The sequence below is a fragment of the Rhinopithecus roxellana genome, chromosome 16 (genome assembly GCF_007565055.1).
Source record: "Rhinopithecus roxellana isolate Shanxi Qingling chromosome 16, ASM756505v1, whole genome shotgun sequence".
NCBI lineage: Eukaryota > Metazoa > Chordata > Mammalia > Primates > Cercopithecidae > Rhinopithecus > Rhinopithecus roxellana.
Genome location: NC_044564.1, coordinates 64,443,471 through 64,469,863, shown reverse-complemented (window position 1 = coordinate 64,469,863; position 26,393 = coordinate 64,443,471). Strand labels below are relative to the sequence as shown.

The following is a 26,393-nucleotide window of genomic DNA, read 5'->3' as shown; positions in this document are numbered from 1 at the left end:
CTTTAAATCTTTGATATCTAGTATGTGCTTAACAAATGTTTCTGAAATGAGTAATTAGTAAATCTACAAAAATATAAAGTGAGGTATTTAGTTTCATTGATGTTCTATATAAAAAGGCATCTTATATTATGCAATGATTTATTTGAAAAGCTGTTTGAATATACTGTATTTTGACAAATTGCAATGTATTCCAGGAGAATAAATTGAGTAATGCTAGTGTAAAACATCCTATTGTTATATGCATGCTCTTTGATATATTTTATTTATCTTGTGTATATATAGCCATAATATTGCTGAATATAGGACAACCAACTAACCAATCAGGGATACATAACTTCAACTTGTTTCTGTTTGTAGAATTTAGAATCTCAGTTTAGCCATTTTCTATAGTGTATGATTACTATTGTTACTATTTATTTTTACCAATTTTAATTAAAATATTCACTTATGACCACCTTATACATTTCTTTGGAAGACTGTGTCATAGCACAAGATCAAAAAGATAAAATATATTTCATGTTAGAAGAGAAGGGAAAAATAGCATTCATATAGAACTAGATAAAAAAGAAGACCAGTGAAATAATACGTTAATATTTTACTTGGAAAATACATAAAAGGCTGATAAATGATAAGAGAATGCTATTTAAATTAAGCACAGGGATTGGAATACTATTTATAGAGCAGTATAAAACATGCTCTCCATATGCTTTCTTCATGGACCTCTAAGATGTTAGAAGAGAAATTAGTAGGTGAAATGTATGGATAGGTAGTTCCTTTTTCAGTGAATTGAGTGGCAGGAAAACACAGTGGCAAACAAAGGCAATATCCATTGTTGCTTAAGAAAGTGAAGATTTTCCCTCTCCAAAGATTGACAAAGATGGTGATTTTGTTGTAGCCTTGAACCTGAGACTAAATAGTATATGTTGACTAAATAATATATTTGATTGGTCTTCAAATTGGAACATTAATTTGAAAAGTTTTATCAAAATTTCATTTGTTTATAACTACATATAATTTGCTTCAATTAATAACTGTGGTTTTCTTTAAATCTGTTGACAAATATCCATGAATGGAAATGTGTTTATGTTTTAACATTTTAGAAATGCCCATTCATGTATTTTAAGTGGACATTCACTATCAAACATTATTTTCGTTTACATGTAAACAAAGCATAGTAGCTTACTTATATCTTCACATACTCAACCTTTAAATCATGCCAAAGATCTTCACACTATCTTTAAATATCATGGAGTTAGTGCCACTCACCATTTTAAATAGAACTGAAAATTAAAACCCATTGAAAAGATTCTGAAAGAGTCTTCCCAGCTTTGAAAATTATGCCTGGATCTTTAATTCTAACATATGCTTGTATTAGAAAGAAGGTAACAAAGTGAAAGAAAATACAGTTAATAACTCAATCTATTATATTCAACCAGGTAGTTTTGTGATACTAATTCATAAGAGAGTAGGGCACTTGTTAGACCACAGACTGATTAGGATTTCGGAGTTTTTCATATTCTTCAGCATAGTGTTGATATTGATCAGTGAGGAGAGGCTGGTTAGCTTCATCCATATTGCGTCTGGCACGAATCAGACAAGAAGCAGTCCCAAAAATGAACGCAACCAGTAACAAAGCGGCAACTACTGCTATGGCAATTATCTCAGGTACACTAAACTCTCGACCTATTTGGAAAGGAAGATAAAAATAAAAAGATAAATACTACAATAGTTATCACCAAAAATTGGACACCCAAAATTTAGGTAGAAATGTCTATTTTAATAGAAATCCTCATATTTAATTTATAATGGTCACATGGCCTTGAAGCCACTTCCTGATTTCTTTTAATGAGTGGACCCTATTGGGATAGTCATTGTTATTTCCATTTCATTTTGTGAAAGTGAGAGAATGATGACTCAAAGAGTTTGAGTCACTTGCCTATGTCACCTGGTTAGTAAGCAGTAAAGTTGGCTTTGGAGCCTGAGTATTTTAGAATATAAGTCTTGTACTTTTCCACTATGCCCTACTGCCTTTGTTGGGAAAAAGATTTAAGCAAGAAACTTTTGGTTTTCAAAATCTCAGAAAAACACTGAAGAGTATCCCACTCCCTTTTCCTTTAAGATAGATAAATGCAGGCAATATGGTATAGTAGAAAAATTGGGGCATATTCCATGGGCCTAAGCTCAAACTCATTCTCTTCCCTTATTAGAAATGTGAATCTGTAAATAGCTAACCTATTTAAGCCTCAGCTTCCTTATTTGTAAAATGAAGATTTTCATACTCACCCCAAAGCATTGTGAGGATTAAATGAGATAGGATACTGTACAATAAGATCAATGTCAGCTTAGTGTGGATTCTCAACAAATATCAAATTCCCTCCCTTATCCTCAAATAAAAATACAAATGAAAGTTTCTAAGTCCAAATGGAAAACATAGCTTCAGAATACCGTGATTACTCTACGTTAAAGACAACATATTTGCTTTTGGAAATTATCACAGTGAAAATACACCTTCAATACTCACTTGGCCATTGAACTTCATAAGTGTATCCCAGGTTGTCTGGAGCAGTAACAAACATTTCTGTGTTGGTGACTGGGGGCCAGAATGGCACCATGTTGTATTGTCTATTATGTCCAATAGGGGCATTTTCCAATGGAAATGTGGATATATCTAAATTATTCCAAAAACAACTTGTTAATAAACATAATAAAATCAATATTCCTATCATTATTGAGTTCTAAAGGGATCCAATATTCAACGAGAACATGAAAAATTTTATTTTTATTTTATACTGAATAAAGATAAGAATTTTCACTACAGCAGGATGGGAAATTACATAAAACAGAAAATGCTTTGAATAGAGTACCAATATACCACTTAATAAAAAAAGAGAGTTTAAAAGCAGGGGAGTTTTAGTATTTCATCATCTATGATGATGTTGAATAGTTTTTAAAAATTACATAAAGCAATTTGAATAAGTCATTAAATGTGTTTTTCAAAGCCAAAGAAAACATAAACCTGTAATTTGCTGTGGCATCAGCTGTAATTTAAAATTTGAGATATGGCATATCTATTAGAGGTTGTGCTTGTTTATGAATATTTCTGCTCAATATTTTTTATTTTGTCTATTTACTTTTAGAGAAATCAATATTAGCTTTATTCCTAGGGCTTTACTCTGTTAGCAAAAAAATGCTTAAAATTTTGAATCAAGGTCCTGGAATCCTATTCACTTCCTGATACCTCATGGATATAAACTATGGCTATTTGTATTATTAATGAGTTTCTGTCATCAGGAATAAAAAGAATGAAATTTTTTTGTGGCAAAAGATGTTTCTCTTTTTTTTGTTCTATATTTATGTTGGTACAATTAAACACCAAATAGAATGCCACACACACACACACAAATAAAAGAGTTAGAAGTGGGATTGGGCAGACACCAATGGGAACATAAGTCAGTATTAAGAGGCACGGCCTTTAAGAGGTGATTGAATTATGAGAATTCAGCCCTAACGAATAGATTAATCCATTCATGGATTCATGAGTTAATGGGTTATCATGGAAGAAGAACTGGTAACTTTATTAAGGGAGGGGGAGACACTTAAGCTAAGATACTCAGCCTCTGGACCATGTGACACCCTGTGCTGACTCAGGGACTCTGCAGAAAGTCCCCACCAGTAAGGCTTTCACAGATGTGGCCCCTCAACTTTGGATTTCTCAGGCTTCATAACTATAATAAATAAACTCAGTTTCTTAATTAATTACTTGGTTTCAGGTATTCTGTTATAAGCAACAGAAAACAAACTAAGACAGCTATCTAAGTATTAGATTTTCTCTTTGCTCTAGATATAATACCTTGACAGGTACAGTGATTCCGTGAATCACAGAAGGGTGTTTCAGCATCTGGATTGAAGAAAAATTTCCCATAGAAATGCCAAGTAGTGTTGATATTTTTGTGACTTTAAATTTACTATGTATTAAAGCTAATTAAATATTTATCTGTTAAAATCCACTGAGTACCTACTAATGCCAGATGCTGGTCTAGGCACTTAGGCTGTGGCATTGAAAAAAAGAGAAAGTATTTCTACTTTCAAATAATTCACATTCTAATGTATTATAAATTCATTGCTTATTAACATTAGGTATTAAGATAATTTAGAAAACTTTTTAATTCCCCATTTTAGTTTTCTGCTTAACCCTGATTTGACCAGCCTCAATCCAGTTCAACTTCAGCTGTGTGGTAAAGACTTGTCCATTAAAATGAGGGGAGAAATAATAGTAAAAATAACAATAGCAATTGGATTGTCCTGTAATTTCCCTATGCAAGATCCTCCATGGCCCCCTATCTCTCTTAGAGTTAATCCCAGTATCCTTCAGGCTCTGCCTCCTGTGATCCCTTTGACCTTACTATCTCTCACCATTCTCTCCCCAGACTCCACTCTACTCCAGCCACAGTTGTCTCCCTGTTCCTTTGTCTTAGGACATTCTTCTTCCATACATCTACACAGTACTTCCTTTCCCATTTCCTGATTTTATTTGTCTATAGAGACTTCTACCATCTAATATGCTGTATTTACATATGGTTATTGTCAATTTTATCAACAGGAAGAAAAGTTTCAGGAAGAAAATTTGTTGGTGAATTTTTGTATACTATCATATTTCTGGTACCTTGAATACTGACCAGGAAATAGTAGATTTGAAAATAATATATGTGAAAAGATTTAAGTGTATGTGTGATTACCTCATTTCTCTCACAGCTCAAAAAGTAAAGTAGTGATTACTCGTGGAAATGTATAAACTGCTTCTTCTGAAAATACACTGAACTTCTGGGCTGCTATATTTAAAACTTACCTCATATAATTCTCAGTCAAAATAAAAGAGAAAGAATTGAATTGAATGTGTACATAGATCAGAAATATTAGTAAATAGAAATTAACATGGTAGTAACTAGAGTTTGGATGCTCTCAATTGTACTATTGCATGTCTAACGAGAGGAATCTGTAGTGGACATTACTACTTGAATGACTCCACTTTTCTTTATCTGTAAAGTGTAATTTTTTTCCATTCCGAGCCTAATAATTCTATTATTCTGCACTTTGTAAAGAGCTTTCTATATCTGTAAAAACCTTTCAATCATTTTGAAAAAGAATTCCATCCCTCCACTCCTAGACTTATTTTAAACAAGACTTCTGCTTTATAGAGAGTTTATAAAGTTTTTTAATCTTTCTAATTTTTCTTTCTCTTCTTTACAGTTGTTTTATGACACTGCTTTCTAAAAGGTATTTGCAGGTATAAGGAATATTGAAGAAGGAGGCTAATTGTTTCAGCTTAGCTTTCATGCAATTCGGAGTGTTTACATTGAACTATCCTATAATTTTATGGCCACATTTTATCAGAAATGTGCTACAGGATAGTTTCCTATTTTTTATTTTTGGTACTTCTCTTCCCACTACAATTCAAGTTATTGAGAAACCTTATGCTGTATATATTGCAAACAAAGAAAATGTCAGAAAAAAATGTTCAAAAGGTGTTTTTCTGGTTCATCAGTGACCTTTAGGTTAAAATCTGGAAAACCTTTAACAACTTGCTATGAATGTGAAATAATTATATTTTCAGCCAAGATACACAAGGCAAAGGAATATCTTTCCTTTCTTTCATAGGTGAAAGAAAACTCCACTTAAGAGATTTGCCAGGTTACTGAATAGTCTCCGTTTCCTCTGAAAAGTTTACTAACACCCAAGGCATTGTGAATAACTGAATAAATACAACTTGAACATTGCCATATGGTTCCCAGAAGTGCATGTTTAACAAAAGTTGGTTTTGTTAATTCCTAAACCTATTAATTCGAGTTTACTCATTACTGCAATAAAAGGAATCTAGTTAAGCAAACATAAAGTGGTCATCATGACTGTAAAACAAAGAGGAGGATGTTGTTTTTGTAGTATGTAAAATGAACACTTTGGAAAGATTTGTTAAAGGTGTATGGCTAAAATATTTGCCCTCATATTGTATTTCAAAAATCACTCATTTATTGTTTCACTTTTTAAAAAAGCTGACAGTGTAAATTATAGATAATTAATTATGGTTGCCTTTATGTATATAAATACACATGAAAAATGAGATGAAACTCCAATAACTGAATTCATAACTGATTGAAAACTAATATTTATGTGTAGGTTGTTTCCCTTCCCTCCTCTCCTCTCCCCTCCCCTCCCCTCTCCTCCTCTTCCCCTCCCCTCTTCTTTCTTTTCTTTTCAGATGAAGTGTGTCTCTGTCAGCCAGGCTGGAGTGCAGTGGTGTGATCTTGGCTAACTGCAACCTCTACCTCCTGGGGTCAAGTGATTCTCCTGCCTCAGCCTCTCCAGTAGCTGGGATTATAGGTGCCCACCACCATGCCTCGCTAATTTTTCTGTTTTTAGTAGATACAGGGTTTCACTATGTTGACCAGGCTGGTCTCAAACTCTTGGGCTCAAGTGATCCCCCTGCCTCGGCCTCCCAATGTGCTGGGATTACAGGCTTATGTGTAAGTTGTTTCTTGAATAATTTTTGATGGAACAAACTATTTTCATCAATTAATGGTCCTAATTAGGTTGAATTAGAGGACTTTACTGCACACATATACACATAGAAATGTAAGCATGCCTAATGGATACATAAATCAATAGGTAGTTAAGCTACAATATCATGTTCATGTGCGTGATGAACTAAAGGCACAGAAGCCAAAATTGAGAATGCTTTCAACATATGAAAATTTGCGATGTTTTAACCAGTGGAAGCACTTTTATTGTTTGAAAAATAATGCTAGCCTCTCAGCTGTATAGGAAAGCAGAGAAAGAGGCATTTTAAATAATATTTTAAAGAATGCATTGAAATGAACTTAAAAAGAGATTTCCTATAGTGTGATATAAAAGCCAACGTTAACTTTTCAAGTGGAACAAAATTTCTATTTGTTTTTTTTTTTTTTTTTTTTGAGGCGGAGTCTCGCTCTGTTGCCCGGACTGGAGTGCAGTGGCCGGATCTCAGCTCACTGCAAGCTCCGCCTCCCAGGTTTACGCCATTCTCCTGCCTCAGCCTCCTGACTAGCTGGGACTACAGGCGCCCGCCACCTCGCCCGGCTAGTTTTTGTATTTTTAGTAGAGACGGGGTTTCACAGTGTTAGCCAGGAAGGTCTTGATCTCCTGACCTCGCGATCCGCCCGTCTCGGCCTCCCAAAGTGCTGGGATTACAGGCTTGAGCCACCGCGCCCGGCCCAAAATTTCTATTTGTGAGAGGCTATTAAGCAATAAAAATAAGAACTGTGGATTATGGATATACAATTTTTAGTCTTTTGGGATATCAAAGAAGAGCTCTATAAGGTTTTCTTCATTTATATTTAAAAGTAATTAGAATTTATGTGGAAGATGAGGGTGAGAAAAATTTGTAAAACATAGTAGCATTTTTTTCATAGCAAAAATTAGGAGAGATGATTTGGTTAGTCCTAGCAAATGGTTAAAAATATCATTTAGAGAGACTTCTTGCCTGCATTTTCAAAGTAGAATTTAATGTCTGGAAGTGACTTGATATTACAGCTATGTTATCCTTATTTTGAATGTGTTTTTATGTACTGAGTGCCCAGCTTAAACTGATAACTATGCCATCTAAACAGTCCGCTCGGCTGACCATGCAAAAGGCATATGAAAATGTCTCACCAGCATTGTATCTCCTCAACCATTCATCAAAGACTGCATCCGTGAAAGTGTGCAGGAGGACAAAAATAGGATCATTCGGAGACAAATGGGTTTGTCCCCCTGTTCCATTCAGGAATAGATGAGCCAAATTGTGAAGGCTTCGAACAGCAGGGTCATACTTTCCTGTGGGATCACTGTAACCTAGACACATAATAAGGAGGAGAATTGTAAAACTATTGCACATATTTTACTTTTCCAGTTAATAGTAATGATTATATTGGGAAACAATTTTTCCAAGGCTTGTCAGGCCAGTTTTTGCCTTAATATAATAGCACTGCTTCTCTGTACCTATGGTTGATGATATTTGTTTGCTATACTCAGAGCTAAGTTGGTTTTATGCTAGTGGCGTGACATTCTAAATGTAGCCTCCAGGTTAAAAATAATGATCTGCAAAGGATTCCAGTCAAAATATATAGACACTCTATTTGACAAGGCAGACATTGTTCTACATGGGAATAAAGATAGTGAAAAACCCTCCGGTTTCTACTAAAACCTGCTGACACAATTTGGAGAAGAATGCTCTGATTGTTTTGGAACTTAAGTTGCCAGATGTTACTTCCGCCTCCTGCCTTACCTTTGAATGACTGTCAGCATGTTTATTTTTGGAAAACTACTTTATTTTTTATGGGGAAGCTACAATTTCTCAGGGCTTTCTTACCATCTTTGTGCTAGTTTTAAACACTGAGAAAACCTACTGTCAAAACATTTATACAGCTTTTGATAAATATCTCAATTCCATATATATATACACACACACATATATATACATATATACATATACACATATATCTATTCCATATATAAGGGAGAAAACAAGGATAGGTATAGGACAGGTCATAAATAAAAATGGAGGGTCTATGATGTAGGATGTCTAATTGGCTTGAAGGACCAGAGGTTTGAGATCAGGGAATGGTTGCGTATTATAAAATGAAATCAGACTTTAAAATACGTTAACCAGTTCTCTCTTCATCTAAGATGAATTGTATAGTTGTAGCCACTTATTTAGTCACCTATGCATTTTTTCAAGCATCCATTCCATTATTATTTGACTCAAAAACATTTAAAGATTGCCTGTGATATATATGGAACGTGGCTTGACACTAGTCTTTTTATACGTTTTGTCAGGAAATAAGTATCATTGTCTTCTGATTGGGCATTAAGAAGACACAATCTGCACATTTTTAAAAAAATCAGTGCTGATGGCCTTAGTTTATAGATTAGCCAAAATGTAGTGATTTTTTATTGAATCATATTCAAATCAGTGCATTTGGGTACTTATTAAAATAATCAAAAATAGGTTAAAATGGCATATAATTTTGAGACTAAAAGGTGAGAGAATTAAAAATAATTATTAGATTTATATACCAAGTATCTCTGATCATATGACAGAGAAATCTATTTGCATTTTTTGGGGAGATGGGATGCATTAGACATGGACAATGCTGTATTGAAGGTAAAATTTAACAATAACAAGTTTATAATAAGATAAAAGTAATTATATTCTTTTGAAGACTTTATATATATATATATATATATATATCAAGCATCATTTGGAGGTATCAAAATTTATTATATAAAGACAGTGGATTTTGAAAACTTGAATTTGAACCTATGCTCTGTTAGTAACTAGCTGAATATCTTGTGATAATAATTTTACCTCTTTATACCTCACTTTCCTCAGCTTTAAAATACTTTGTGTGAAATAAGGAAAACCAAGTTAAGCATCAGTAGATGCTAATTCGAATTTGTATAGACTTTTGAAAAAAGTTACAGGTTAATACTGACCTAAATAACACATATGTGCAAGCAAGGCTTTACTCAGTGTCAACTAATTGTTTGGAATTATTTTATTATTTCTCTCATTTAAAAAAAAAAGTAAACTAATTTAATACACTGTCAACGTCTTGAATATTGTTTGCCAATGCTAGACCTTGATATAGTTACACATATTGGCCAACTAGCTACCAGAAATTTGAATTTAAATAGTTTTTGGGTGTTTAAGAAATTGGAGCATAATCTCCAAGGTCTTCTCCCATAATGAAAAGAGCTTCATGATTGGACTCTTATCCTTAAGAAAGTTTCTTTTTCGAGCAGGTGTATCATAATAGACAGCCTCATTCACATAAACGCACAGGATTAATATACTATTCAAAGCCTTCTCGAAGAAACTTGCTTTTGAATAATTCAGTTTACTCTGATAACTAGATCTTTTCAAAGTACTGATTTCATTTACTTGCCTTCCACTGTGTTTCTGAAACTGTTTGTAGAGTTGGAATAAAAAGGAGGTGTGTCAAATAAACCAACTTCCAAGCACTGAGCGACATCCTGTGGTTCAGGAAGACGTTGCACCATTGGTCTGGCCACATTTCCAGCTGGATTTCTCCTAATTGGCCCGCTCTCAGTGCCTGCAGAAAAAAATGGGATGTGCAAACATTTACACAATGTTTGGATGTCTTACTGTTGCTCTTTAAAACTTTATACATAGCATGAATATGAAATATAGGTTTTCCTTGGTAGAAAACAAAATTTAAAAATGCATACTTGGTAGCATTAGAGTGAGAAAATCTAAGTTATCATGTCCCACTTCTTTGAATCAAGTAGATATGTGATACATAAAAGTATCTGAAGGAAAAAAAACAATCACACTAACAGATACAGTTCTTGACATTGCTAAGCCAATATATGCTTCTTTCACAAGAATGTATTAAAATGAAAATTCCATGGAAAATTGAATTTTGCCAAAATAATCTCATAAACCTAAGTTCTACACTAAAATCTATATGTCACACATATGTGATATTTTGTATGCAAATGCTGCCTATTTAAACCTTCAGAGAAATAAGAAAAAAAAAAACCTTATATTTCTTTGGAAAGTGATACATATTTCAGCCAACACACATTTTTCAACTTTTTCAGCAATTAATGTGAGAAATAATGAAACTTTGTGAATGGCAGTAACAAACAGACAAAGAACTGTGATACTAGGGATAGATAATATGATAGGAGCCTTAAAAAAGAGAGATGGGGGGAGGGAGTGGGGAAAGAGAGCGAGAGAGAGATCCTGCCCATTCAGATCTCCAGAAAAGCTTTATAAAGAAAGATTTACAAAGAGCCCCATAGGATTAAGAAAAGTTTTCAGAGGTGAAATAAAAGAAATTTTACAAGACAAACATTTTAGGTAGAGGAAATGGCAAGAGATGATACATGTTCTTCTGTCTATAACAAAATTCCCTATCTATAACAAAAAACGTGTGTATCCCACAGACTTGGCACAGTACCTGGCATTTAATAGGTGTTGAAGAGTTGTTTGGTGCCTGTCATTATATGGAAAAGATCATGTTAGCTGTAAAAAAATAAAAAGGTGGGGGGGGCCTGTTTGGGAAATAGTTTGCCTGAAGTATGTGCCAGGAGAGTAGTGGACTGTAGGAAAGAAAAGAAGCTAGACCAGAGCTATATTGTGAAAAAAAAAAATCAAGTATTAAGATAAGAAAGTTATGTGTAATTTATTAGGAAGTGGAGAGAAGTCAAAACCTTACATGGGTGGGAGGAGAGGTGATTGGTTAAGAGAACTTTGCATCATTCTGTCCCAGTGGTCTCCAGAAAGGAATTTATGTGCCATAGAGGGACAGCAAAATAATCCAGTAATCTGAGGAGCGATAATATTACAATTTCAACTCCTATTCCTTTTCTTTCATTCAGAAAGCTTCCCATGTTCTATGCTTTATAATTAACATAATAATCAGAACCTGTCAAGTTAGCATAATAAAATTTATATAATATGTAACTAAAACATATGCCTCAGTTGGGATTGGAAACTATTGAGTGTACATTATCACCAAAAACTTTCACCATCGCTAGCTAAACTATCAATTCAAGCTGATGTTTTGGGAATTGCTGCTCAGGAAGCTATCAATAAATCCCAAGAAACAAATATTAATTACTTAAGTTTCAAAACATTACATTCTGATTTGCCCTCACAGAGTTCCATAGTAGAAAATGCTGATAGTAAAGAAACTAGTTTAAATAAAAAATAAACCATTTTTTAATTCCAGTGATTCTTAAATTTGTTTGCATATGGACAACCTCTGCCATTGCACCTAACATCCTATGGACCACAGTCCTGTGCAATTTCCACGTAAAAATAAATGGAAAGTTGCATATGTCTGAAGAAGAAAATACATTTGAGAAGTATTGTGAATAAAGAACAGTGTTTTTCTGTGTTGATTCAAGGATGGTATTTTGGTGGCTGGAAGAATGTTAGCTGCAATAAAATAATTAACTATTTTCAATCCACCAAGTTTGGTTCATTAATTTTGAATATTGGAGAAATACTATGCAACAAGCTTGTGAAGACAGGGGTATGGAATAATTAAGGAAGGTTTTATCTAAGGTTGGAAACATGTGGGTCTCCAGTAAAAGATGATGAATGGAACTACAGAAATAGACAAGATCATTAAAGAAGAAAGGTTATAGAAGAGAGTATTGTTATGAAGACTAAATAGGATGTTATATCAATGCATTTCATACCACATCAGATACACAATATATGTTTGACACAATGATAATTTTTCCCTTTCCTTTGCCTTATAAATAAAATGTCTGCTGTTTCTCTCTTGCAGTGAGACAAGGGATAAGCTTAAAAATTTTTTTAACCTAAAATAAATATTCTTCAGTTTGTCATGAGACTATGTGTCTGAGTTAGGAGACTTGTTATATTAATTGACAACACAAATTATGATGAAAAGAAAATCTCTCCTTCTTTCTTCCCCCTTCTGTGCTATGATTGTATTTACTCATTTAAACTGTGTTTTATTTTGGTATCCAATCATCAGGGTGATTGGGAAATGTCTAGAAAACTCTCAGGCAGGCCGGGCGCGGTGGCTCACGCCTGTAATCCCAGCACTTTGGGAGGCCGAGGCGGGCGGATCACAAGGTCAGGAGATCGAGACCACGGTGAAAATCCGTCTCTACTAAAAATACAAAAAATTAGCCGGGCGCGGTGGCGGGCGCCTGTAGTCCCAGCTACTCCGGAGGCTGAGGCAGGAGAATGGCGTGAACCCGGGAGGCGGAGCTTGCAGTGAGCCGAGATCGCGCCACTGCACTGCAGCCTGGGGGACAGAGCGAGACTCCGTCTCAAGAAAAAAAAAAAAAAAAAAAAAAAAAAGAGAACTCTCAGGCCAAAATACAATGGCCTGGTCAGAAAAAGAATAAATGCTTTGGTATCTGCAGACATCCTGATCCTGAATTTCATTTCTCTGCCACAAGGTGGGACCATGTATTCAGCATACCAAATACAAATTTATTCTAAGTTTTAAACTTCTACAGAGAAAATGTTCATATATTATCACTTCTCTTATTCCTATACACTGCTAAATAATCTACTGGTGAAAATATATATCTAATTCTTCTTGATTAATTTAGAGTATTCCTTATTTAAGTTCATAAAATAATTTAATGTTTGATGAATACAATATGTAGAATAAATATGCTGTGACTATAATAATAAAACAACTTCACATAACTCTTATTTTTATACGGAACAACAATCAAGAGAGCCATACATGCCTGAAAACAAAAAATAAGATGAGGTAGGGGGTGTCTAATAATTAAACCTTGTGTTACTAGCACAGGCACAAATAATAATATGATCCAAGGAAGAGAACGGAAAGCTCAGGAAGAGATCTACATGGGGCAGAAATTTGACCTGTGACAGAGGTGGCATTCAGATCACTGGAGAAAGATGCTGGGACAATTGGTTAGGCATTCTCTTATTTTGTTCACTTTGGAAGAGCTGGAAAGAAGCTAGGGGGCAGACATGAGTACCATATCCTCCTTTTCTAAAAACTATCTCCCACATCACCTTTTGTTTTCTAACTTTATAACTGCAAGCATACATTTGGTTTGTTTATTTTCTTTTTTTTCTTCCCAGGGCATTTCCAACTTTTTGCCTATTTTTCACATTTTCTTAGGAAACATTTTCTGTGAAATTCCAACACAAGACACATGACTACTAAGTAGTGCTAAGAAAACTAAGAGGATTAGTGTATACAACTAGACATTTCCAAAATAAGAAGGTTAGAAAGACATTGACCAAATTACTCAAGAAAGGCAGTGCAAAAATGTGTAGGCACTTTCTGTTTCCCCTGCAGCAACTTATACGCTGCCTTAAACATTCTAGGGGCTTAATGAATGCCTGGTACATTGTTTGTCTATAATAAAAGTAGATTTTAGTCTGAATTCTCTAGTAGAATGAAGGGCCTTCCAGGCAACATTTTTAATCTCTTTATCTAAAAAGAAATTCTGACTCCAAGCTAGCATTTGCAACTTACTGTTACAAAGTGTTCCCAGGGTATCATAATCTTCCAAGGAGTCACAGACCACTCGCCATTGAGAAAAGACAGAGTTGGGGCTTATTAGAGTGGAATCAAAGTTGCTTCTGGATCCCATCAAGTCATCCGTGCAGATATCACAGACATTTTTCCCCGTGGCAAAATTCCAGTAAGGAAGGGAGAAAGAAGGCTCTTGCAACATTTCCTAGATCACAGAAACCACATTAATATTCTCTGCCTCTGTTTACAATTCTTCCTTTCTGTTTGGTCTACTCTCTGACAGCCTATTTCTACTAGCTCTCTTCAGACAATAAGGTACTGGTTAGTATATCAGTGGTGTCTGAGGGGCCCAGAGGAGTTAAAACCTTATTTAACAAAGCTGGTAATTTATTACAAGGTGTCATTTAGGCATTAGAGGGAATGAAACTCAACTTATTATGCAGACATTTCTGAAAATGATTTAGAGGGATAAGGGATCTTCTTTCTCTTTTTTAGGCAGGTAATTACATTTATATTGGTTATATAAAAAATTATCAATAACAACATCCACTTATTGGCATTTCCACCTTCTTCCATTTTCCTAGCTTTAATTCAAGCATCATTAACTATTAGTCTGGAGCCAGATCCAGCCTTAAAATATGTTTTGTGGAGTGCTAATTTCTGTTTTGCTTCTGTTTTTAAATTTAATTTGAATGACTAGGCATTTAGATTCTGGTTTGGCCATGGACTCTTTCACACTGAGCATGGAAGGTGTTTTATTTAGGGAACGCTGCCTTAAAATCCAAACTTTTAAGACTCAGGCTTCTGCCTAAATCTTATACTGATAAAAATGCTAAACAGAAGCTGGAGTAAATCTTTCTGCCCATTGTTTTTTAGATCAGTGACCTAGTTTCCATTCAGAGCTGATCTCACATTTTTAAAAATGCTGGCCTCAAGATCACATGCTTATTTCATTCGTGCTTTAAACCATACATTTCCTTGTTATTTCTCATTTCTTTTGGGCCTTGAGTAGTTCTATTTATGGTATGGGATTTAAATGTAGGGATCGCAATTGTTTTATCTTATCTCTCAAGCACTCAATATATTTCTACTTTTTCACTTTAAATCTCTTCCTAGGAAGCATTTTCTTATCCTTGGGTGTTTTAGAGAGCCAGAAGCTTTCCAAGTTATCCCCAGTTATTGGTCTCCAGGGGTTGGTAGTCCTCCTTTAGAAGCCATGATTGTGGTTCACAAAAATTAGTGACAGCTTCCACGGGATCATTAAGAATTCGTTTGTGGTTCAGCAACTGACATTTGGGAGCCAGAGCATATTCATGTGGCATTTCAACCATGAATTACATTTAAATTGTAATTTGTTGGATCCCTTGTGCTGTTGGGTTTTTAAAATGTAAGTCATAGAGGTTGAAGTTTACACAGGCAAAAGTGAAGCTTTCAGATACTTCCACTTGCCCTTTCATTTTGCTGTGCCCATGAGAAAATGACTTGAAGGCATGAAGATCTGTAGTCAATTACAAATGACAGATTTATCTACTCATAATCTATTAAATGTCTTACTTGCAATCAGAGCTATAAAATATGATGTTCAAAGTATCAGATGAATTCATTTAATCACTCTCAAACTGCAAATGGATAGTGCACTTTCAAACGAATATTTTATCCTGTATTTTAGTGTGTTAATTCTCTCTTCTAACCATTTACTTTTTCTCAGAATAATGCTGGCACAGCATTCTGCAAATTAATAAATGAATCTAAATACCTTTCCTGTCTTCAGATAGTTTTAGCTTAATTTTTATACTTTAACTTGAAAGGGGAGATTCGTTGCTGTTATTTCACATAGAAAACAGGTTTACTTTGTGGATTTCCTAGTTGATATGTAACAACTTAAAATTTTATTTTAAAATTTCAATGTTTTTCTCAAGAAACAGAGAAGTTGGTAAACGAAATAAGAGTAAAGAATCTATGTAACTAGATGCTTTAATATGTTTGAAACTTGTCTGCTTAGAAAATAAGCATGAAATAACTGCTTGAGTTCAGGTTCACTTTGTGCCAAATAAAAAGCCAATGTCTTTTCACTAAAAATATTGCCTGACTGACAAAATTATTTTGGTATTTTTTTAACTTTTTTTCAAATTTTATATATTTTAGGTGTACAACATGGTGCTCTGATATAAATATACATAGTAAAGTGATTACTATAGTCAAGCAAATTAACATATCTGTCCTCTTACATAGTGATGTGATATTTTAATAGGTTTCTTCTGTAAGACTCAAAGGGTAGGGAACATGGAAAAATATAGTTCAATGGAAATATGAGAGTCTAAATAGAAAGGAATTATTTTTTCATTATTTAAACCCTGTACCACATTGGAAGGAATCATCACTGGAATGATGAGATATGCATTTGGGACTGGAAAGATTGAGAAGTCTCTAACTCACATTATTTGACCAGGAGGAGGAATCTGCTTCTATTTATTAGAGAAGGAAGACACGCAAATGAGATTCTTCTGTTTCAAGTTTTATGAAAATCACGTTTTCAATTAAACTGCAAAGTATTTTTAAACTTTTAATTCATTCCTGCAAATGTCTCATTTTGCTTATTATTCATATTACTTTATTTTCACTTCACTAAGATAAAGATTAATTAATAAGTAACCAAAACAAGGAGAAAATGAAATTTCAAAGACAGGTTAGTAACATAAAATTGCTCTTTCATCAAAAGTTCTGATGCTTCTGAAAACTAGTGAATTAAAATGTTTTACAAACAAGGCAACTTGTCTGTAAAGAGTCTGAAAACTGAAATGCTTCTTACATACCTGTATGTCTTTCTCCAGACGCAGGAGGTGGTACCTGTGCCATGTGAGAAAAGCTGGTCCTTCATGAGAGAAATCCACTTCACCAAAGCTTTCCTGCCCTGCCCCAAGGAAAGTCTTCTTGACTGAGTAATAGTGTGTCCAAACAAAGTAGTTATAAATGGAAATGTTCTCAAATTGTGGTGTGTTGCCATCTGGCCCCAATATTTCTTCTGATCTCCTGGTGGCAATGACAAATAAAGGGTGAGTTGTGCGCTTTGCCATATCCAGGGCCCGGACAAAGTGGTTCTTTTCTTCTTTACTTAAGTCCAGAAGATTTCTCCTGACTTTAGGGATACAAAATTCAAGCATGAAAACATCTGCCTTGAGGGGATGGGTAGAGAAAGAGCATAGTCATCTTGTAACACACCACGACCCATTTATCCATCTGTTCAAATGTGTTTTAAATTATTTTATACTTTTAAAAATATCCTTAACTAAAACCCTTTCTTCAAACCTGCTTTCTCTCTCTTTCTTCCCTTTTTTCTCTCTCTCTTTTTCCTCTCTCCAATTTACTGCATGACTTCTATTACCTTTGTTTAATCTTACCTATGGATTTGATGTTTCTGTGACCTTGTCATGTTGATTTCTGCCCACTATTGGCATTTTTGTTGGAATTTTTTATCTTTTTAACATCATAAATCTTCCAAAATTAGGTAGCATAACATAGTAGTTAACACCAGAAAATTATTCTATGACTTTGGGCACATTTTTCCAATCCTCAGTTTTTTTTTTTAAATCATTAAAATGTGGATAAAAATAATACCTACCTTATAGAATTGAAAGTTCAAAGAGCACACACATAAAAAGCAATTAGCCCAAGGCCTAACTCATAGTAAAGACTCAATACATGTTCTGTTAAACCTTTAGTCTCCTGTCTCACACACAGAACAAATCAAATATTGTTAGCTGTTACTGTGTAATGCTTTGTTATTTAATAGTATTTAGTCTGCAGGCCAAACTCTTCATCTCAAATACCTGAATTTGATTATCATGGTGGGAAACTTCTTTAAGGGTCAGCAGGGGTAGCTGCAGAACTAAAATATAAGGGCTAGATAGATAGTTCTCAGCTGAGTTTCAAGTTTACTAAGTATCAGTTGTGTGGGTTTGAACTTTCCGAACCTCATCTATGACAATTAACATGTTTACCTGAAGGAGTTACTGAATTGACTAGTCATAATACCTAACACAGTTCCTAGGATATGGTGGTCGCTCAACAATGTTTCAGGAGACAATATTGGTCAGAAGTTCTGAGCTTCGACTCCAACCCTTTACATTAAAGGAGTTTCTTAACCCTTCTAAGCCTCAGTTTCCTCAACTATGAAAAGAGAGGGTTGAGCTATATGATTTCCAGGTATTCCTCCAGCTCAAATGATTTAAGATTTTATTAAGAGCCTTGAGTCTCATGCAGGACTTGTGAATTCATTCATATCTCCACTTACCTATGAGAACCCTCTGGTCACAGGCAGCTCCTCTCCAGCCAGGACGGCACGTCCCACAGTTGTGTCCTGAGAAATTGCCATTGCAGTGACATGTCCTATTGAAGAAGCGCAAAGGCCAGACCTCCCGATCATCTCTGCCATCGTGGGGATACTGAGGGCTGTGGGGCCGGGAATCTGCAGTCACTGCCTCACATCTGCCTCTCCCTGATGATGAACCACAGCGGTCTGTCCCAGGCCCAGACATGGGGGACAGGTCTGGGCAACACATACCACTTCTCAAAGCCTCAACAGTGGCACACTCTCTTGGGAATTGAGCCCAGGCCTGCTGAAAAAGCAGCAGGGGGAAGAAGATATAGCCCAGAGAGAGGAGTTTAGGAGCACTCATTCTGCTTGAAGTAAGAGTGCAAAATAAAGATCTGTTTCGCAGCCCTTTGTGTAGAGAAGACTGAAGTAAGTAGATGAAAATTCAGCTGAAAAAGAGTAAGTAAAATGAGATTATGCAAGTTTTTCTTGGTACTTAAAATGGTATGAACCCTTCCCAAACCACCTTCAAAATGGAATCCATATGGAAAATGACATTTCACGCAAATAATAAAAATAGTAATTTACCTTTAAAATTTGACATGTATAACACCCACATGTGTGATACCCACATAATTAAATTACCTGTCTTTGTCGTTTTCTTTTCTTATATATATACTAGATATCAGTTATCAAAAGCATAAATTAGCAGGTCACCATCATTAATTACATTTAATTTAACCTTGGAGCTGAAGGAATAATTGGGAACAGATTTCCAGCAAGTTAATTTCTGTGATTTAAAGTCCCTTATACTAATGGAATTTTGTCAGGAGTCCACCCACTGCCCATAGGACTTCTTTCCAGTACCTTAAAATCCTGAAGGATGTCTCTGATGAACTTCTCTTAGAATTGAATGTTTTATATCTGCTTGAGTTTTTTGTTCTCTCACGTCAGAACTGTTAATTGCATGTGGATTGCTGCCTGATAATTAATCCCAAATCTGCTCACCCAAACTAGGAGGGGCTGGTCTTTCTTTCCACCCTTTACTAATCCTTTTCACTTCAGTGAATGTTTCTGCCCTTTAAGGACTTGATCAGCACATGATTCCCTTCTCACTGATTTCCTTGTGATGCTTACAGTTTTAAGTAAAGGCCAGAAGAACTAATTTTGGAATACAAGTCAGAGAAACTAGTGAGATTTGTTTGCATTGCAGAGATTTTGTTTTTTCCTTTCACAGTGTATCTTTAGAGGCTGAAACAAGATTAATTACCTTTTCCTAATGATACAAAGGCCAGGCTAGTGTTTGTACCTGATAGTAGCTTTTGGTTGTTTTCTGTCTTGAAAACAGATGCTGGTGTTCTTACAATTTCTAGAGAGAATAATTGTAGTGGAAAAGGCATCAGGTACAGTTACACCACAGCACACGACATTGGCCCTCATGGTGCCTGTGGGTTTTGACAGAGTTGGGAACTTCAACTCCCTTACCTTCACTGGGGCTGGTGTCCATCTCTGTGGCAAAACATTACAGGGTCGCTGCTACTTCTATTGTTTAGAAGTTGCCTACTCAATGTCTTCTAGTTTCCTACTTTCTCTTCAAGTAGTCTTAAGCCAATGACACTAAGGGTAATAGATTCATGTATTTCAAGAGGAATGTTCTCCTGAAGTTGAAAACTCATGTATATGAATTCAATCTTCAACTGTAAGCTTTAGTTTGGAATACATAATTACTGTGCAAAGTTTGTCAGAATTCAGGATCAGGATTAGCTGTCATCAGCCATAAAATTGTCCAGAAAACTATCTAAAATAATGGAATGTATGGTTACAAACAAAAAGAACAACAAAGACCAATGGCACTAGGGGTAATAGATTCATATATTTCCAGAGGAATGTTCTTCTGGAGTTGAAAAGCCATGCATATAAAGTCAATTTGTAAATCTAATCTTTATTTGGAATACATAATAACTGTACAAAGGTTATCATAATTCATGATCAGAGTTAGTTGTCTTATTTGACTCTAAGGCATCAAATTGTCCAGAAAATTATATAAAATAATTTGGTGTATGGTTATAAACAAAAAAGACAGCTAAAGATATATCTATAAATTAAGGTAAGAAAGAATAAAAGGAATTTCCTGTTCATTGTCCCTTGTCTATATCATCAATATGATTTATTACAATTATATCCAACCATGGTTATTAAGATATTTGTGAATCTAAAATGTTATTCTTCTTGTTTGTCTGTTACTTATATGACAATCTACTAATATATATACACATTAGGATATTTACTAAAATGCTTTATTAAACAGAAAAATTCTGTTGATAATTTAGCTCACATATATGGGGCAACTATTTTTCCTCTTGAATCTCTAGGCTAGAATAACAAAAAATGGTATCATTACTGTAGAAGTAATCTTCAGTGACCAGATTTTTTTCCCACTGGTACTATGTATCCAAAATATATCCAAGTTGTTGCATATAAAATACTGTATTTTACAGATTTTTAACAATGGCAGTTTGAAATATCATTATAGGAATATACCACATTATATTTACCCATTCTTCTCTTCAGAGATATTTGGATTATTTTCCAGGATTTTTTTTTTGTGTGTGTTATGAATAATGCATCTATAGTCTTTAAATGTTTTCTGGTAAACATATATGAGAATGGTAGATATTTAGAAAGGGGATTGCTAGTCATGGAGTTTGTGAATATTTACAAAAGAATTCTAAATTGTTTTCCAAAGTAGTTGTATCAGTTTACATTCCTGCCAGTAGTGTGTAAGATTTCTTATTGATTCATAAGCTTGCTAACACTTCATGTTAATAGATTTAATTGCCAATTATATGTATGTAAAATGATATTTCATTAATCTCAGTACCTAATACGGTTCTTGTGCTTTTATCCTTATTGTTTTCCTTACTGTTAAATGGTATTTTCATGTCTATTACCCATTTTTGTATTGTGTTTTTGTCTTCTTGGTATGTAGAAGTTCCTTATATATTCTTAATTCTAGTCTTCCATTAGATAAATATATTGAAAATATCTTATTTCAATTTGTGGCTTCAGTTTTACATTCTTTATGTAGTCTTCTGATGAACAGTTCTTAATTTTCATGTCATTGTACCAAACTTTTAATTTATGGTTACTAGTTTTCATATCTTGCTTAAGAAATCCTTCCTCTGCCAGGCACAGTGACTCATGCCGGCAATCCCAGCACTTTGGGAGGCTGAAGTGGGTGGATCATTTGAAGTTGGGAGTTCAAGACCCAGCCTGGGCAAGTCGGGAGTTCAAGACCCAGCCTGGGCAAGTCGGGAGTTCAAGACCCAACCTGTCTCTACTAAAAATACAAAAATTAGCTGGGCGTGGTGGTGTGTGCCAGTAATCCCAGCTACTTGGGAGTCTGAGGCATGAGAATTGCTTGAACCCAGGAGTTGGAGTTTGTGGTGAGCCAAGATTGTACCACTGCCTGTTTGACACAGCCAGACCCTGTCTCAAAAACAAACAAACAAAAAAATTCCTATTCCAGGGAAATGAAGTATTTTCTTATATTATCTTCAAGTACTTGAAATATTGCCTGTACATTTAGTACATTTAAACTTTTAAACATACATGCAATTGGACCTTGCACCTGATGTAAGCTAGAAATTGATAGTGATAGGAGGCAGCCCAATGCCTAGGCAGATAGGAGTGGGTACCTGGTGAAGTCCCACCTCTAAGCTGAGACAGTTTAAAGCCTGAAAGCCAAGTTACAAGTTAAATCCTAAGACCAGATTGAGAACTTGTCTTCCTGTTTGGCATACTTTCCACTGGTTGGTCCCCACCTTTCACCCATTTTACATATATCTACTGTTTCCTAATTCAATTTCTACACTGTTGTGCCTTTTGAGTGGTGCCTTTGCTTTAAACTCTTTTGCATACTCGTAAAGCAATCAGCATGCATTCCTCATCTTGTGCCTAAAAAGACCCCAGACTCAGTCAGTGGAGGGAGAGATGACCTGACTTCAGGGAAGATGACCTGCCCTTCCTGTCCCCACTCCAGTTCCCCTCTCTCCTGTCACCGAGAACTGTTTTCATTGCTCAGTAAAATTCTCCAGCTTCACCACCCTTCAATCACTCCTGTGACCTGATTCTTTTTGGACACTGGACAAGAGCTCAGGACCCACCAAGTGCAGGTACCCAGAAAAGGCTGTCATACTGGTCCTCGCCTTTGCCAGCAGAGGGCGACTGCCCCATGCGACAAGGCAAGGGACCAACTGAGCTGCTAACACACTGCCATCTGTCAGACTGTGAACGGCAAAACCATAGGAACACTGTAACACCCCTTTGGGGACTGTGGAGCCACAGGCACCCCCACACCTGGTCTGGCTGTACAGTCCTTGCATAGAGCTTGCTTCTGGGTTGGCACACAGAGCAGCAGGCTGGATCCTGCACTCACTCACTCATGTGATCCCTCCTGTGAGGGGTTGAGTGTGGCAGGCTGACTAGAGGTCCCTGACTTTCTATGGTAGTTTTCTTTTCTTCATTCACAGTTTGAAATGTCTCTTATCTCTCCTTTTAAAATGGTGAGGGTGTTGCTGCAAACTGCAAAAATATTACTGGGTAGAATGAGCATTTGACCCAGTCATCTGCTACACAATTCAAAACAATGTGATTTCCATCTGTTCTTAGGGCAATGAGCATATGGCAATTAAGTCTTTCCCCTGTTGAAAGAACCTATTTGCATAGAGCAAGAGGCTTTTTCCCCAGGCACCTCCCTGCCCTGCACTTAAGCTGTTTTTGTTTTAGTTTTTCTCTACCATGTCAGGAGTTCAGATAGTCCTGCAAATACAGGGAGCTTTTCTATGAGAGCACGGGGAAGGCAGCACATGGGTGAGTATGGATAATTCCCACCATCTAGGCCCCCTGTTAACATGGTCAAAACTACATTGACACCCATGAGAAGCACCCTGCTGAGGTCACTGGGACTCGGGGATACAAGGAAGGAAGGAAGATGGAGGATGCCTTTTCTTTTCTCTCCCTCATGTTCCCTAGGTATTCACTGGGAAGAGAAAGGAATTGAGGGACACCTCTTTTCCCTTCTTTCCAGATGGGTGGGTAACCAGTCATCTTCACAGTCTATACCTCTCTTGTATTCCTCCTGAATCACTGAGACTTCTTTGAAAAAAACAAAAACAAAAAACTTTCTTTCCTTTTTTCCTCCTCTGTCTTCTCTTCACAGATGCATAGTTGTGTTCCTATACCACAGGACACTCCCCTCACATGCGTTGTTCAAACTGAGGAAAGTTAATTTCCCCAAATTTTGAACAACTTGGCTTAAAATTGAGCTGGTGGAAGGGAACCCAGAAGCTGGACATGCCAGCAATAAAGGTTTTATTTGTTTTGTTTTGTTTTATTTTCCAGTTGAACTTCTGGCCTCTCTCTCCCTGGGCAAACTGGCAAAAGGAATAGTTAAGATCACTGTAAAGATTTGAAAAAAACTGGATGAGGTCTCCATCTTCTTTTACATCCTTGGGAGTTTGACCTTGTAACCACATGGCAATACTTTCTTTTTCTTTTTTTTTTTTTTTTTTTTTTTTGAGACGGAGTCTTGCTCTGCCACCCAGGCTGGAGTGCAGTCGCTGGATCTCAGCTCACTGCAAGCTCCGCCTCCCGGATTTACCCCATTCTCCTGCCTCAGCCTCCCGAGTAGCTGGGACTACAGGCCCCCGCCTTGTCGCCCGGCTAGTTTTTTGTATTTTTAAGTAGAGACAGGGTTTCACCGTATCAGCCAGGATAGTCTCGATCTCCTGACCTCGTGAGCCGCCCGTCTCGGCCTCCCAAAGTGCTGGGATTACAGGCTTGAGCCACCGCGCCCGGCCCCACATGGCAATACTTTCTTTTGGTCTCTACTATTTTTAAATGGTGGCCTGGGTTCAATCTTGACTTAAAGAATGAGTACTTTCTGGCTAATATCTGTGTGACTTTCACCATTTGCTGATTCTCTTCTCCTCCCTAAACAACTTCTAGCTTCTTTCTTAAACCTTCCTTTCTCTGAGCTATCTTTAAAGATTCTAGATTTTGTAAAAACTGCTTACCACCTCTTTGAAAATACTTCGTATATTTGCAGTTAAGTCATAACCTTAGTTAAGGCTTACTGGTTTCACCTGTGAGGTTACTTTTGGTAAAGTTAAAAAGCCAGAAATATTGGCCACTTGGCATGGCTAAAGTTAGGTAACAACGGATTTAAAACGAGTCTCTTGGTCTGGCATGGTGGCTCATGCCTCTAATCCCAGCAATTTGGGAGGCCAAGGTGGGCAAATCACTTAAGGTCAGGAGTTCAAGACCACCCTGGCCAATGTGGTGAAACCTGGTCTCTACTAAAATTACAGAATTAGCTGGGCATGGTGGCACATGCCTATAATGCCAGCTACTTGGGAGGCTGAGGCAGGAGAATAGTTTGAACCCAGGAGGTGGAGGTTCCAGTGAAGTGAGATCTCACCATTGCCTGCCAGCCTGAGCTTGCAGGGTGACTCTATCTGAAAAAAAAAAAAAAAAAAAAAAAAAGAGTCTCTTAAAGAATGCTATGGTTAAAAATAGGCTTATTTAAAAATGGATATCAAACTATAGGTATATTTGAAAGGCCTTTAAGTTTTTCTCTTCTTGGATCTTGTTTTTCTGGAAAATGATTTTTTTCTCAGTTGACTGAATTATTTTTCTCCATTTTGTCTTGCCACTGTTAGTGCACACACAAGAGGTCCTAGGATGACTTCTGAGAGCATAAGACTCCTTGGGAAAAACAGAGAGAAGGTACCATGGACCTCATTTTTTGGGAGGTTTTTCGGGAGGAAACACCTCTGTTTTTTTATGGATCTCCCAGAATAAAAAACAGATAGATCCCTTTCAAAATCTGTTTTTGTCTTCCAGCTATGTCTGTTTATTAGGCTCTAGAAACTGCATGCTTTCCTAGCCCTGCTTCTTGAAAGGCTCCACACTGAGGCCAATAATCCAATTCAGAGATTGGCAAATTAAAAATCTTACAACTACTGGATCTTCTGTCTGTCTGTGTAATCATATATGTGTTACATGTGTGAACATATTAACTAAATTCAAAATTGTATATGGTTTTGCCATAAATTGAGCATTGAAATACCACAACAAAGTTTTCTTAATGCACCAGTATGCTCTTTAACAACAATTTGTGAAGGGTTATGAAAGGTTTACAAGAATCTCACCGCATGGTCAGACTGGTTAAGACTGTGTAGAATTATCTATCAGGTTTCATTAAAAATTGAGGTTGACATTAATAGTAGACTAATGCAAGGGTGCAATAATCCTAATGCAAAACTAAATAAAACTAATGCAATATCCAAAACTAATGCAAGGGTGAAATTTGGCTTTCTCTTTCTTGAACAGGACTTTTATGTAATATTAAAGACAGATTGTTTGGAAAGCTAAATCTTCCCTCTTAATGAGTAAAGGTTTTTGCCTTCTTTTAAAATTTTTGAGTCATCATTTTGGCTAAAATAAATGTTAGTAGTAGTAGACATTGTAGTAACTAAGTAGACATTGTTAATCATATTTTAAAAAATATTTCCTTAGCATACTAAATATTTACTAATTATTTTTCCCATTATTCCTTCTTATTGCTCAAATCTTCCTGGTATCATTTTCCTTCTTCCTGAAGTATATTCTCTAGAAATTTCCTTAGTGTTTATCTCTCCATGGCAATTATCTTCTGTAGGAGAGGATGAACACCCAGGTATGCTATGAACAATTCAACCTATCTTACTGACTTTTAGGACCTAAATGCATGTGGTCAACAGCCTGGGCCTGGATTTTAACAGAATAATAAAAAAACAAGGTTAGAACTATATTATTTTATTACAATCTGGCTCGATTTCTAGGGTCTTACGGCCTAGGAATATACCAATATCTTTAGCAAGTGGACCTATAACCATTAAATGTGATCTCAAGTCACTAAACTCAATATTCATATTAAGAATCTATGGCTACTTTTGTTATTTACACAGTTGTAAAAAAAATGATGC

At 35.8% G+C, this 26,393-nt stretch overlaps 1 protein-coding gene across 1 annotated transcript; it reads right to left on the bottom strand.

Moving 5' to 3' along the window:
* Window positions 1–412: 412 nt before the first annotated feature.
* TYRP1 (tyrosinase related protein 1) lies at window positions 413–19,324 on the bottom strand. Its single transcript, XM_010383154.2, has 8 exons — window positions 19,231–19,324; window positions 18,343–18,812; window positions 16,865–17,187; window positions 14,052–14,256; window positions 9,960–10,127; window positions 7,684–7,863; window positions 2,522–2,668; window positions 413–1,683 (listed from the first exon to the last, which is right to left on the bottom strand). Exons 2-8 carry the CDS (start codon window positions 18,725–18,727, stop codon window positions 1,478–1,480), a joined length of 1,614 nt encoding a protein of 537 aa, XP_010381456.1. The 5' UTR covers window positions 18,728–18,812; window positions 19,231–19,324; the 3' UTR covers window positions 413–1,477.
* Between the last annotated feature and the right edge of the window lie 7,069 nt (window positions 19,325–26,393).

Coding starts and splice junctions, on each gene's coding strand:
- TYRP1 (XM_010383154.2), bottom strand. CDS start 18,727: ATGAGTGCTCCTAAACTCCTCTCTCTGGGCTATATCTTCTTCCCCCTG. Junction 14,257..16,864: donor GTCTGGAGAAAGACATACAG/GTATGTAAGAAG, acceptor TCTGTGATCTAG/GAAATGTTGCAAGAGCCTTC. Junction 1,684..2,521: donor TTATGAAGTTCAATGGCCAA/GTGAGTATTGAA, acceptor CTTTCCAAATAG/GTCGAGAGTTTAGTGTACCT.